General features: G+C 41.7%; 1 protein-coding gene across 1 annotated transcript in view; it reads left to right on the top strand.

Moving 5' to 3' along the window:
- Nucleotides 1–14,114, top strand: part of HUNK (hormonally up-regulated Neu-associated kinase) — a 193,908-nt gene that overhangs the window by 88,294 nt on the left and 91,500 nt on the right. The window contains exon 3 of the mRNA XM_006886755.1: nt 11,917–11,972. Within this exon, the coding sequence (XP_006886817.1) occupies nt 11,917–11,972 (56 nt within the window). The remainder of the gene's footprint in view (nt 1–11,916; nt 11,973–14,114) is intronic.

Here is a 14,114-nt window from a genome sequence, read left to right as displayed (position 1 = left end):
GTAGTAACCCTATGAACAACAGATCTGAACCTTGTCCTATCCTGTACCATCTTAACTTGAGTACCTTGCCACAGTCACTGTGTCAGTCCATCTTATTAAAGGCCATCCTCTCTTTTGCCAACTCTTCACTTTCCAAGCATAATGTGCCTTTCAGAGGACTAGTCCCTCCTAACAAATAGCCCAAAGTGCATGAGATGAAGCTTCAGCATCCTTGCCTCTAAGGAGCTCTCTGGCTGCATTTTCTCCAAGACATCTGCTATGCTCTTTTGGCTGTCCGTGGGATATTCAGTACTAATTTCCAACTCTACAGATCAAAGGCATCAATTCTTCTTCTCTCATCCTTATTTATTGTCCCACTCTCAGATGTGTTACAGGTGATTGACCATGGCTTGAATCATGAATTGGGTGCATCTTGGTCTTTAAATGGACATCATTACTTTTCAGGACTTTGGAGGAAGGAGGTCCCTGACAGCTGATTTTTCCAATGTAATACGTTTCCTGATCTCCTGACTTCTGGTACCAAGCATGTTGATTGTAGACCCTAATAAGATGAAATTGTTGCCCATTTCACTCTTTGCCCTGTCTAGCATGATACTGCTTATTGGTCCAGTGGTGAAGATTTTATCTCTTTGATGCTAAGATATAATCTATATTGAAGACTGTAATTTTTGATCTTCTTCAGTAAGAACCTTAGGACCTCCTTGCTCTCAGCAAGCAAGGTCATGCTCTCTGCATATGACAGTTGTTAATGAGTCTTTCTTCTATCCAGATGCTACATTATTCTTCATAAAGTCCAACTTCTCAAGTGATTTGCTCAGCATACACATTGCATAGGTATGGAGAAAGGATGCAGCTTGTCACCTGTAGGGTCATCCTTAGTTAGAAATTACTGGATGGCAACTGGTTGAATAGGTATGGAGAAAGGATACAGCTCTGATGCACACCCTTCTTAATTTTAAGCGATACAATGTTCCCTTGCTCTATTTGGACAAAGCTTCTTGGTCTAGGAAGAGGTTTCCCATGAGTATAATCGGGTGTTCTAGGATTTCCATTCTTCTCAATGTTAGCCACAATTTGTTGTGATCTATGCAACCAAACACCTTTGCATAGTCAATGAAACACATATAGACATTTTTCTGGTAGTCTCTGCTTTCAGCCAAGATCTATTTGATATTAGCAGTACTATTCCTGATACCATGGCCTCTTCTAAAGCCAACTTGAACTACTATAGTTTTATGTTTATGTATTCTTCTAGCCATTTTTTAATGATCTTCAGCAATATTTTACTTGCATATGATACTGATGATATTGCTTGATAATTTCTACCTTCTATTCTATCTCCTTTCATGGAAATAGGAAAAACTACAGATCTCTTCCAGTCTGTTGGCCAGCTAGCTGTCTTCCAAATTTAGACTGGTAAGAATGTTCAGGGCTGCGTTTGTTAATTGAAGCACATAAATTGGTATCCATACATTGCTGTGGCCTTATTTTTTCCAATGTCTTCAGTGCAGCTTTAACTTCTTCCTTCATCACCATTGGCTCTTTATCATATGCTACCACTTGAAATATTTCAGTGTGAACCATTTGAAACAGTGACTCTGTATTCCTTCCATCTTCTTTTGATGCTTCTTGGATCATTTAAGATTTTGTCCATAGTATCTCTCAGTATTACATCTCAAGGGTTGAATTTATTTTTCAGTTCTTTCATATTGAGAAATGCTGAGCAAGTTCTTAGTTATTTATTCTCCGTCTCCAGTTCTTTGCATATTCCCTAGTATTACTTTGTCTTCTTGGGTTACCTTTTGAAATCTCTTCAGCCTTTTTACTTCGGTATTCCTTTCTCTTTAACTTCTTGATGCTCTAGTGCATGTACGGCCAAGCACAATCAATAAGAGTGCATCTAAATTCCAAAATCAATCTCCATAATAGTCTATGTGTTTCCTACTGCCAAAGGGGCCCTTTAGAGTAGTGAGAGAAGATCTTCACCCTGAAACCCACAGCGTCCCTTTTCAGCAGGAAGTAGCTAAGAGAATACGCCATCCCCTTTTCCTTATGACTCAGGGTGAAGTCTCTCTCAGGGAGGAGTGATAGGGAATGGCAAAGGACACACTGACAAGGAAGATTAATCAGAACTGGCTTTGACAAGCACTGTGGCATTTGGACAAGAACAAAATGGGAGGAGGGTAGAGAGAATAGTGCAACAATGAATGAATGGAAACCCAAAATCTCTGTAAATGTTTATGAAAATTAATAAAATATAATTATAGAAAAAAAAACAAAGTCTCTTTGGACATCCATTTCATTTTCTTTCTCCTCTGTCTTTAAAAAAAACTTTTTAGAAGTTTATCTTTTGCTTTTCAGAGAGAGGAGTGAACTGGGGGGAGGAGGGTAAAGAAAAAAAAAGCGCAACAATGAATGAAAGAAAATCCAAAATCTCTGTTAAATGTTCATTAAAGTTAATAAAATAAAATTAAAAAAAAAACCTTTTCTCTCTTTGTGGATGGTATCTTTGGTGTGATCCACAATTCATCTGATCTTCAATTCTTAGTGTTCAGCACTTCAAACCTGTTCTTGAGATGATTTTTTAATTTATATGGGATAGACTCAAAGTCGTATTTTGGTTCTTGTGGACTTATTTTCATTTTCTTCAACTTCAATTTGAGCGTTCACAAGAGTAACTGATAGTCTGTTTCCAGTCAGTATCTAACCTATATTTGACTGTTGATATTGACCTTCTCCAAAGATTCTTTCCATAAATGTAGTCAATCTGACTCCTGTTCAGTTCATCAGATGAAGTTCATATATTTAGTCACCGTCTGTGTTTCTTAAAAAAGGTATTTGTAATGAATAAAACATCAGATGTACAAAATTCAATCATTCCATCTCCAGCCTCATTTCTGTCACCAAGACCATAATTTCCAACTACCATTCCTCCTGCTTTGTTTCCAACTTTTAAAGTTACAGTCACCAATTATTATTAACTCATCTTGATTGCATGTTTGGTCCATTTCAGACTGTAGAAGTTTGCTGAATTCCTCAGTTTCCTCCTCTCTGGCTTTAGCTGTTGGCGTGTGTATTTGAATAGCAGTTGTGTTAACAGATCTTCCTTGTGCACAGATGGAATAGCATTCCCTCACAGCATTGTACTTCAGGGCTCAAGTTAATTTCAGGAGGATAAAGATATTTGTGTAGTCCCAGGGGATTCTTAAGGGTGAAGTGCTAGACTACCCAATTGAAGGATTGATGGTTCAAAGCCATCCAGAGCCACCTTGAAGAAAGGCTTCACCATCTACTTCTGACAACAAGTGGACTGTGAACCCCTGTAGTGTCCAGTTTTCTGACAAAACTAGGGCTCACATGCAACAGTGCTGTCTTGATGGGAACTGGATTTGTTAAAGATGCATTATAGTGTGCCTTCTGAGCGAGGTACCTTCAATAGTCATAGACTTCCTACTGCTGATTTCCTTGGGGAAAAAAACCCCAAAACTACTTTTAAAAAAATCAATCTTAGAATCCTTTCCCCTAACAACTGCAGAGGAAAATTATTTTCCCCCTTTCTGGAAGATCTCAAAATGCAGGATGCAAAAATAAATGAAGCCAAAAGAAGTCGAATGTTCTTTTCATTTGGGCAGGTAAACTACACGAGTCACGTGTAGTGACACAGGATGACAGTGGCTCACCTTTCTGGTAAGTGGTCAGGGAGCCTTCAGGCACACTGGTTATCCCTGACATCTGTTAGAAATGCTGACAGAGTGGTGGGTAACACATGGATAAACCAACCGAGCTAAACTGGTTTCTTGTGTGCATTTTTCCTGGGGCTGGAAGTATGTAACTGTGTGGATGAAGGGTGGGATAACGCTACTTTCAACTGTAATTTTTGCCTATTAATTGCATTCTGATATACTCTCCTTTGGTTTATGACATTTTCCTGATTTTTTTAAAAAAGCGCTTTCCCCCTTCTTTTCTTTCTGTTTGCATTTCCTTTTATTTTTAGTTTTCCATTTATACTATTCTCCTGATCACCGTGATTGTTCTCTTGGCTTTTGTGGCCTCAGAATTACCTAGTTTCCTTTAATACCCTTGGCAATTGTTTCTTTGAATTCACTTCTTGTGTTGAAGCTGTTTTTTTCTGTAGTATTTGTTCTGAACCAAATTTGTCGTTTAATTTCTTAGTGCTTCCATTCTTCCCAGTGAAAGGGGTTTAATTTTACTTGAAACAAACTGTCCTTCTTTTAGATTGAAATAGCGCTCCTGCTTTATAACCAGGCTTCACAGAATCACAGTTGGAACTCATTGTGGGCACAGGGTTTTGTCTGTGCTTGCTTGTGGTGTAGATTTAGTATATGAGCTTTGGCTGTGAGGTGGGCTGTATATCCTCATTATGCCTCAGAAAAGGGAAAGTGCCTTACAAAGTCCTTGAAAAGTCTCGCCTATTAGGGGGAATCAAATTCTGAAAACTCAGTCATTGGCTGGAAAAATCATCTATATTTAAAAACAATATTTCATTACTTGGAGAAGATACATTAACTTGAATTCACTGATAGAGCCCCTGGCTAGTGCACATGGGAAGCCCTGGGCTACTAGCTGAAAAGCTGGCCATTTGAACCACTCAAGAGGCTCATCGGAAGAGGCCTAGTGATCTGCTCCCAAAAGGTCACAGCCTTGAAAACTCTGTGGAGTAGTTTCCCTCTGACCCTTGTGGGTTCTCTGTTCTTCATGAGTCAGAATCAAACCAATGACAACTGATTTAGAATCCCTGGTGGCTTTTAGGCAACTGTAACAATGCACTCTAATGTGTTGAGATTGTGAGGATGGCACAGGATAGGCCAGGGCTCAGATCTGTTGTTCGTGGGATCACTAGGAGTCGTAGTCTCCTTGATGGCACATAACAACAACAAAGGCCTCCTGATGAAACTGGTAGGAGGTGAGACAGTCGTTTTATTAAGCCTTGATCATAACAATGCATAGGGATATGGCCTCTCAATTACAAAACTTCTCGAGCCCACTCTAAAAGCACAGCCTCAAGTAACTAACTTATGTTGGGGTTGTTAGGTGCCATCAAGTCAATTAGGAGTGATAGCGACCCTACGAACAACAGATCAGAGCCCTGCCCTGTCCTGTGCCGTCCTCACGATCTGTGGCATGCTGGGGAGGGTGCTCTGTTACAGTCACTTTGTCAATCCGCCTTGTTGAAGGTCACCTTCTCTTTTGCTCACTCAGTGGTGTCTCTCTGGAGACTAAGGTACGTCTGATACAGGCCATGGTCTTCGCAATCACTTGTTATGCATCAGAGAGTTGGACAATGACCAAGGAGGATAGAAGGAGAATTGATGCCTTTGAGCTGTGGTGCTGGAGAAGAGAATACCATGGACTGCTAGGAAAACAAACAGATTTGTCCTGGAAAGGGTTAAACCGGGTGGCTCCTTGGAGGCAAGGATTCTGAGGCTCCGTCTGACATACTTTGGACATGTTGTGAGGAGAAACCGGTCCTTGGAGAAGGACATCATGCTTGGGAGAGTGAAGGGACGGCGCAGGAGGGGAAGGCCCTCTATGAGGTGGATTGATTCAGTGACTGGGATAATCAGCACGGGAGTGTCAGAGACGGTGCGATTGGCACAGGATAGAGCAGAGTTTAGGGCTGTTGTACATAGGGTCACTATGAGTCGCAAGTGACTCGACGGCACATAACAACAACAACTACCCTTCCCAGCATAATGTCCTTGGGAAACGACAGTGGAGCAGACATGACACACATAGGGTCACCACGGTTGGAACTGACTAAGAGCAATAGATGCAAGTTCAAACATAGATTCTCTGTCTCATCCAAGTGTTCAACCCTCAGGCTGTGAGTATCTCCTAATTTGGAAATGCACTGGATGCTTTTCCCTGCTCTCTTTTTGCCCACAGTTGACCCCTTCACTGTTTTCCCGCTTTGGAATCCTGCCTTCACTGTTGCCATACAGTGGCTGGTGTCCCCTGCCTTGCCGTTTGCTGTCCTCTTCCAGTCTACTCTGAACCTGGCCTTGCTCACCCATGTGGTCAGCTTTTGCCTCCTGTTCTCCCCCTCTCTGGGCTACTTTTCATCCTTTCAAGCTCTGCTTCCATCCGTACTTAGGTTGGAAATTGGTAGTCTGCATGCCCTGTCTTGTTTGCAAGTCTGGCCCACGCAGTGTTGTAGTTAATGCTGTTTTAAATATTAATTTGTTGCCAGCATTGAAAAATCAGGATCACGTCCCGAATTCTGGCTTCTCTGGTAAAACAGGCTGAGCTGGTGGGCCTGGGGCTCAGATGGGAATGACTGTCCCCCTTAAATAATACACAGCTTTGGGCTTACACTGTCTTGTCTGCTGCTTCCCCTGGGCTCTAAGCCCTGAAGGAGCACAGAGATACCATTTTTATGGTCACAATTGTGCTGTTGTTTCCCTTACAGTAGAGCTATGAGACTGAAATGATTTCTTGGGTCTGGGTCTCTGTTCAAAACTGAGAAAAATCAGACCAGGAATGGTGTGTTTAAAAAACAATGGAAGGGAATCTGCATGTGCACACGTGTGTGTGTGTGTGTGTGTGTGTGTGTGTGTGTGTGTGTGTGTGTGAAAGAGAGAGAGAGAGAGAGAGTGTTAGGTATGTCTGAGTTGCTGGAACACAAATTAAGATGTAGAGTTTGTAACTGTTTACCTCGATGGTTTTGATTACCAAATATGTACCGACTAGATCCTTTGTTAACTCAGAGCAGCCCTACAGGTCGGGGAGAACGGCTCCACAGTCTGTCCACCCCTAGACAGCTCTGATGGCCAAAGGGGTAAGGAGCCCCAGCTGCGCTGCAGGAGAAAGATAGGTTATCACCTGCTGTTCCGCTTATATCCTGAAAACCTGCTGGAGGGTCAGCTGTGAGTCAGTCCTGACTTGATGTCTGAGTTTTTCTGAGAATCTTTAAGGAAGCTGACTCCATCATCTTTCTTCCCTGAGTAGCTAGAGGGCTTGAACTAACATTTAACCCACTGTTCTACTAGGCCCCATACTAAATGTGCTAATACGCACTCCCTCCTTTTAAGATATTAAAACACACATCAAATTTAACATTTTAAAATGCATCATTCATGGGCCTTTAGTACATTCCCAGTGTTGTGCATGCACCATCTTGATCAAGTTCTGAAAGAGAATCCCCTCTCCAAAAGGATGCCCTGGACCCAGCTGGTAGTTACTCATCTTTCCTCTTCCCCAGACGTCTCTAAACCCACTGCTGTCAAGTCAGATCTGACCAACAGGATCCTCCATCAGGTTTTCACAGTGGAAAACCTCTCTGGGAGGAGGCTGCCCGTCTTCCTCCTGAGGAGCTGCTGGTGGATTGAATAGTCAACCCTTCTGTTAGCAGCTCGACATATAAGAAAAACAACCAGCTCTCCTTTCTCACTTCTTCTTGTGACCTTCATAGTGACCCTTTGCCCTATGACCTGTGCCGTATCCTCTCCTGTGCCGTCCTTATCATCTCTGACATGCTTGAGCCCATCTATTGTTGCAGTCACGTGTCAATCCATTTGTTTGATGTGTCCACCTTTCCAAGCATGGTGTTCCTCTCCAACAGATACCCTCTCCCAGCAATATGACCAAGGAATATAAGATAAAGTTTTGTCATCTGTGCAAGACATCCAAAGAACATGTTGGTTTCACTTTCTCCAAGACATATCTATTTGTCCTTTTGAAAATCTGTGGGATTGTTCAGTACTCTTTCCCAGCACCACAGCTCAAAGTCATCAGTTCTTTTGTCATCCTTATTCATTGTCCAACTCTCAGATTCATAGCAAGTGATTGAAAAGATCATGGCTTGAATCAGGCACACCTTAGTTTTCAGACTGGTATCATGCTCCTCAATACTATGTAGCGGTCCCTGAGTGTAGATTTTCCAGTGCAGTACATTTAATATCCTGGGACTGTTGGTACCAAGGATGTTGATTGTGCATCCAAGCAAGATAAAGTTGTTTATAATATCAGTCTTTTCACCATCTGTTGTGGTATTGCTTATTGGTCTACTGGTGAGAAATTTTGTTTTCTTGACATTGAGATGTAATCAATATTGAAGGCTATATATAGCCTTGGATCATCTGCAGCAAGCATTTCAAGTTCTTCTTACTTTCAATTAGCAAGGTTGTATCATCTCCATAATGTAGATTGTTGATGATTCTTCCTCCAATTCTGATGCTATGTTCTTCTTCATAGAGTCCAGCTTCTTGAATGAAATGCTCAGCATACAGCTTGAATAGATATGGACAGAAGATATAATCCTGACACACTTCTTAATTTTAAACCACATTATATTCGCTTGTTCTGTTTGCACAACAGCCTCTTGGTCTAACTGTAGGTTTTACATGAGCACAATTAAGTGTTCTGAGATTCCCATTGTTCTCAATGTTAGACAAAATTTGTTATGATCCACACAGTCAATACCTTTGCATAGTCAGTAAGCACAGATAAACATTCTTCTGATATTCTTTGTTTTCAGTCTGGATCCATCAGACATCAGCAATGATATAAACTTCTTCTAAATCCAACTTAAACTTCTGGCAGTTTACTGTCTATGTGTTGTTCTAGCCATTTTTTAATGCTCTTCAGCAGTATTTTGCTTGCATGTGATTTTCATGATGTTATTTGATAATTTCCATGTTCAGTTGGATCATCTTTCTTGGGCCTTGGAACAAATATGGACCTCTTTCAGTCAATTGGTCAGGAAGCTGTCCTCCAAGTTTCCTGGCATAGACTGGTGATTATGTCACCTCAATCCTTGGCAAATGCAAGTTTGTTTTCTGTCTCATGGATTTGCTGGTTCTAAATATTTCATGTATATTGTTATGTACCATTGAGTTGGAACCTACCCATGATGACCCTCAAGTGGGTTTTCAGAGGCTATAAATCACACAGTAGATGGGTCATTTTTCTCCCTTGGAGGAGACATGTAGGGAGACAGAAAATATGTAGTCTTTTGTGTCTAACTTCTTTACTTATCAAATTTCAGAATTTACCCATGTTGTAGAATCTATCAATACCCTTTTTATGGTTAGATAATATTCCATCTTATGGATATATGTCAGATATATCCTGTGCCACCTTCCCCCACCCCCAGGGAAAAGAAAATGCACGAAATAATATAGACATTACTCTTTTGCTCCATGTGCTTCAGAGCTCTCTTTCCCCCCTAAGAATTAGACATGGGAGTTGAGGGGAGAATAGGGAAAAGTGATTAGATAGTGAACATTGCATCAGAGCAGATGAGGGGAAGAACTGACCGAAAGAAATTTATGATCAGGTACTAAATGTATAACAGTTATCTGGGAGAAAAGATGCATCACAAAGTGGACAGGACGTGGGGGAAGAAAAGGTAAGGAGACAGAATAAAAAATAAAGTGGACTGGGAGAGGAGTAGGAGGGAAGAAAATGTGCAACAATGAATGACTTAAAAGACTTGAAGATTGTAATTTCACATAGATGGTCAAGGTGAACCTTATTCTTCAGGGCTTCCTTTCCCATCAGAAGCAGGCAGAGTTAGCCTCAGGGTCAGTGGATTTTCCTTATTCCTCATTCTCTGCTGTGTTCCGCAGGGAGTGTTCCTGATGCAGTCTTTAAGGAGTTCTGGTGGCATAGGCCCTAGGGAGTTGCACTGCTAACCGAAAGGGGGCTGGTTTGAATCTACCAGTGGCTTTTTAGGGAGGAAGATTGACAGTCTTTCCCATGTGACTTACAGCTTCTGAAAACCTGCTGGAGGGTCAGCCATGAGCTGGTTCTCAGTTGGTGGCAATGAGTTTGTGCCCTTGTGGGCTTTTTTATTTAAAATTTTTATATTTTCTGTATTTTTTTTTTTAGTGTATAAAATAAGATTGTCTTGACCACTGAGCTTTTTTGGCATGCTTTTGTAGTTTTTGCCATAGACAATTGTTTCATGTGTCTCCAGTAACTGGGGCGATGGGGGTTGGTTTGTCGGAATTAGTGAGACTGGCTCAGGACAGGGAAGGGTTCAAAACTGCTGTACATAGGGTCACTATACATCACAGGTGGCTCAGTGGCACACAACAACAATAGCATACTGTGACAGGTTTGGAAGCTGGAGTGGCATCTACTTTCTAAACAACATGCCTCCGGAAACTCCATGAACTTTGATAAATGTCGATAGTTTTAGAGGGGCTTCAGGTCTTTTGTTCATAGGGTCGCTATGAGTCGTGCTTGGCTTGCAGGCAATCAATAACAACAGCAGCAATAGGCTTATCCATTGAGGACAGGTTTTTCTGCTGAGATTCTAGACTGACATAGCATAGCAGGAGGGATGTGGCAATCAATGTACTTTTGAAAAGACCGGCTAATGAAAGCTTTATGCATACATAGCAGTGTAATGTCAGAAAACGCTCTCTCCAGATTGGAAGGCACTCAAAATAAGACTGGAGAACAGCCTCCTCAAAGTAGAGTTGACCTTCATGACGTGGAGGAACTGAAGTTGTGCTGATATGGCAAGACTCAGAATGAGAAGAAACAGCTGCAAACGTTCACTACAGTGTAGAGTCAGTGAAAAAAACCTTCAGTGAAATGGATTGACACAGTGGGTTCAAATACAGCCCCTAACAGTGTGAGGATTGTAAAGGACTGGGCTTTGTTCTGTGGTGCATAGGGTCCAAGTGAGTCAGAACTGACTCCATAGCACTTAACAAGAACGGCAGTCACATATTTATACATAAAATGATGTACATTTGTTTACTTAAGAGTACTTGTGGTACAGATGATTAAGTGGTTGGCTGTTAACTGATGATTCCTATCTACCCAGGAGTTCTTACGGAGAAAGATCTGGTGATCTGTCTCCATGAAGAAAGCCCTATCATGCCATTCTGCTCTGTCATAGAGGCTACCATGAATTGACTGCAACAACAACAAATATTTAATTTTCTAAAAAGAAAAATGTTTTTCTTCAGCTGCTTCCCAGAGTCTCTTTCTTACCCTGACTGGTAACTGCTCATAGTCTTACAGATGCACAGCTGCATTCATGTTCCTTGACTGCTCGGCAGTGCCAGTCCTAAATTATGTTTTGTTGTTGTTGTTGTTGTTATGTACCATCTGGTTGGAACGAGATGGAGCTGACCCTCCATTGGGTTTTTAGAGGCAGTAAATGGTATGGGAGGAGATTGCCTATCCTGCGGAGCAGCTGGTGGATTCGAACTGAGTGTCTTTGAGTTTGCAGCACAGCTTCTTACCACTAGACTAGCAGAATTCTCCTCCAGGGAGCTCTGGGGCTTAGAGTTTAAGGAGTTAAGTTGCTATCTCAAAGGTGGTGCTTCTCTGTTAGCTTCAACCCACTGGTGACTCCGTGGGAGAAAGATGGACACTCTTTTCCCATAAGGTTTACATTTTCAGAAACCAATGAAGGGTCATCTGCAAGTCAGTGTAACCCAATGGCAGTGAATTTCAAGAACCTTGGTTCTGATGGTGTGCTGTGTGTTGAGTTGCTTATTAAAAAGTCAGTGGTTCGAATTCACCAGTCACTTGGAGGAGGAAAGCTGGTCCATCTCCTCCCATAGATATTTACAGCCTCAGAAACGTGATAGAAGGTCACTGTGAGTTGAACCAGACATGATAGCAGCGGGTTTGGTTATTGACCCTAGTTCAGTTTAACATCTGAGTTCCATGTTTGGCCTGCTTTCCCCCAGAAACTTGTCTGGTTTTTTTCTGTCCTCACAGCTTTCCTTTATCAAACCTTTGCCACTGGATTGTCTCATATTTAATATGTATGTAGTTATTCACTGAGCATCAGTGTAATGCTTTTTCGGTTGGTTTAATGTGACTCTAAAACAGTTAATTTTTCTTCAGTAAAATGTTATTAAAAAAATAAAATGTTATTCCATCATTTTAAATGCTGATCTGAAATACTCTATGGCTTTATTTCAGGGACTTGAAGATAGAAAACTTGCTACTAGATGAAGACAATAATATCAAGCTGATTGGTATGACTTTTTGTTTTGTTTTTAAAGTAAGATTATCATTTAAGAATGTGTTTTCAATTCTCAGTTATTTGTTTCTGGAAGACTAACTTTGGGAATTATCTCTGGGTGTTTCTTATGGCCAGACGGGACTTCTAGATCACTTCCTTTTACTTTTGATACTTAAAAATGATTTGAAACGGAAAATGAAGAAAAAGAATAGTTTAAACATAGTAAGGAAGATTAATAGTACTACAGAGTGAGTTTCACAACCCAATAAATATTTCTTGGTTACCTCTTTCTTTGTATTAGTCAAACAATGTTGTTGTTGGTATGTGCTATCGATATGCTGGCAACTCATAGTGATCCTGTATACAACAACCCTAAACTCGGCTACATCCTGTACCAATCTCATGGTCTCCGACAGACCCAGTCCCACTTCTCTAGTCACTGAATCAATCCATCTCATCATGGGTCTTCCTCTCCTGCACTGTCTCTCCACCCTTCCAAGCATGATGTCCTTCTCCAAGGATTGGTCCTTCCTGGCCACGTGCTTAAAGTATGTGAGACAGAACGTCAAAATCCTAGCCTCCAAGGAGTAGCTTGGTTTCACCCTCTCCTAGACTGACCAGTTAGCTGCTCTGTATATTCAGATGGGGAACCTAAATAGTTCTTGGTTATATATTTCTTTGCATTATTTAAATAGTAGCTTTTCTGTAAATTCACATGGGGAAACTAAGCTTTTGATTGTTGTTGTTATGTACCATCAAGTCAGAATTAATGAATAGCTTACCCTCCTTTGGGTTTTCAGAGACTCTCAACTTCATGGGGGGATATGGCCCATTTTTTTCCTCTGAAGAGCAGGTGGTAGGTTTGAACTGTCTGCCTTTGGGTTGGCAGTGAAACTCTTTAGCACTATTTAAAAAGAACGGAAATTAGTTTGATTAAGAAATACTGCAGAGTGTGGAAACTGTAGAACAATATCATTGATTTTACATGCAAGCAAGATTCTGCTGAAGATTATCCAAAAATGACTGGAACAGCACATCAGCAGAGAACTGCCAGAAGTCCAGGCTGGGTTTAGAAGGCATCGTGGTACTAGGGATATTGTAGCTGATGTTAGATGGATCTTGGCTGAAAGCAGGGAGTACCAGAGGAATGTCTATCTATGCTTCATTGACTATGCAAAGGCGTTTGACTGTGTGGACCATAACAAACTGTGGCTGACTCTGAGAAGAATGGGAAACCCAGAACACTTGATCATGCTAATGTGAAACTTACACTTGAACCAAGAAGCAGTCGTTTGAACAGAGCAAGGAAACACAGCATTGTTCAAAATTGGGAAGGGCGTATGCCAGGGATGTGTCCTGTCTCCATACCTTTTCAACCTGTATGCAGAACAGATCATCCAGGAGGCTGGGCTCTGTGAGGAGAAATGTGGCATCAGGATTGGTGGAAGATCTATCAACAATCTGCGTTGTGCAGATGACACAAGCCTGCTTGCTGAAACTGAGGAGGACGTGAAGCGCTTGCTGCAGAGAGTCAAGGACTGCAGCCTTCAATATGGATTGAGGCTCAATGTCAAGAAGACAAAGATTCTCACCACTGGACCAATTGGCAGCATCAGGATGGATGGTGAAGAGATTGAGATTGTTCACAGCTTTAGTCTGCTTGGCTCCACAATCAACACTCTTGGCACCAGTAGCCAGGAAATTAAAAGATGTATTGCGATGGGAAAGTCTGCTGTTAGGGACCTCTCCAAAGTACTGATGAGCAACGGTGTGTCTCTGGAGACTAAGGTGCGTCTGGTACAGGCCATGGTCTTTGCAATCACTTGTTATGCATCAGAGAGCTGGGCAATGACTAGGGAGCATAGAAGGAGAATTGATGCTTTTGAGCTTTGGTGTTGGAGAAGAGTGCTGAGGGTACCATGGACTGCTAAGAAAACAAACAGATTCATCCTGGAAAGGGTTAAACCAGGCTGCTCCATGGAGGCAAGGATTCTGAGGCTTCGTCTGACATACTTTGGTCATGTTGTAAGGAGAGACCGGTCCTTGGAGAAGGACATCATTCTTGAGAGGGTGGAGGGCAGGCGCAGGAGGTGAAGACCCTCTGGGAGGTGGATTGATTTGGTGAGTGGGGCAATCGGGATGAGTGTGTTGGAGA

Source organism: Elephantulus edwardii, unplaced genomic scaffold (assembly GCF_000299155.1).
Source record: "Elephantulus edwardii isolate Elephantulus edwardi_28Jun2011 unplaced genomic scaffold, EleEdw1.0 scaffold00051, whole genome shotgun sequence".
NCBI lineage: Eukaryota > Metazoa > Chordata > Mammalia > Macroscelidea > Macroscelididae > Elephantulus > Elephantulus edwardii.
Note: the sequence above shows the minus strand (reverse complement) of the source record. Positions and strands in the feature narration are given on the sequence as shown.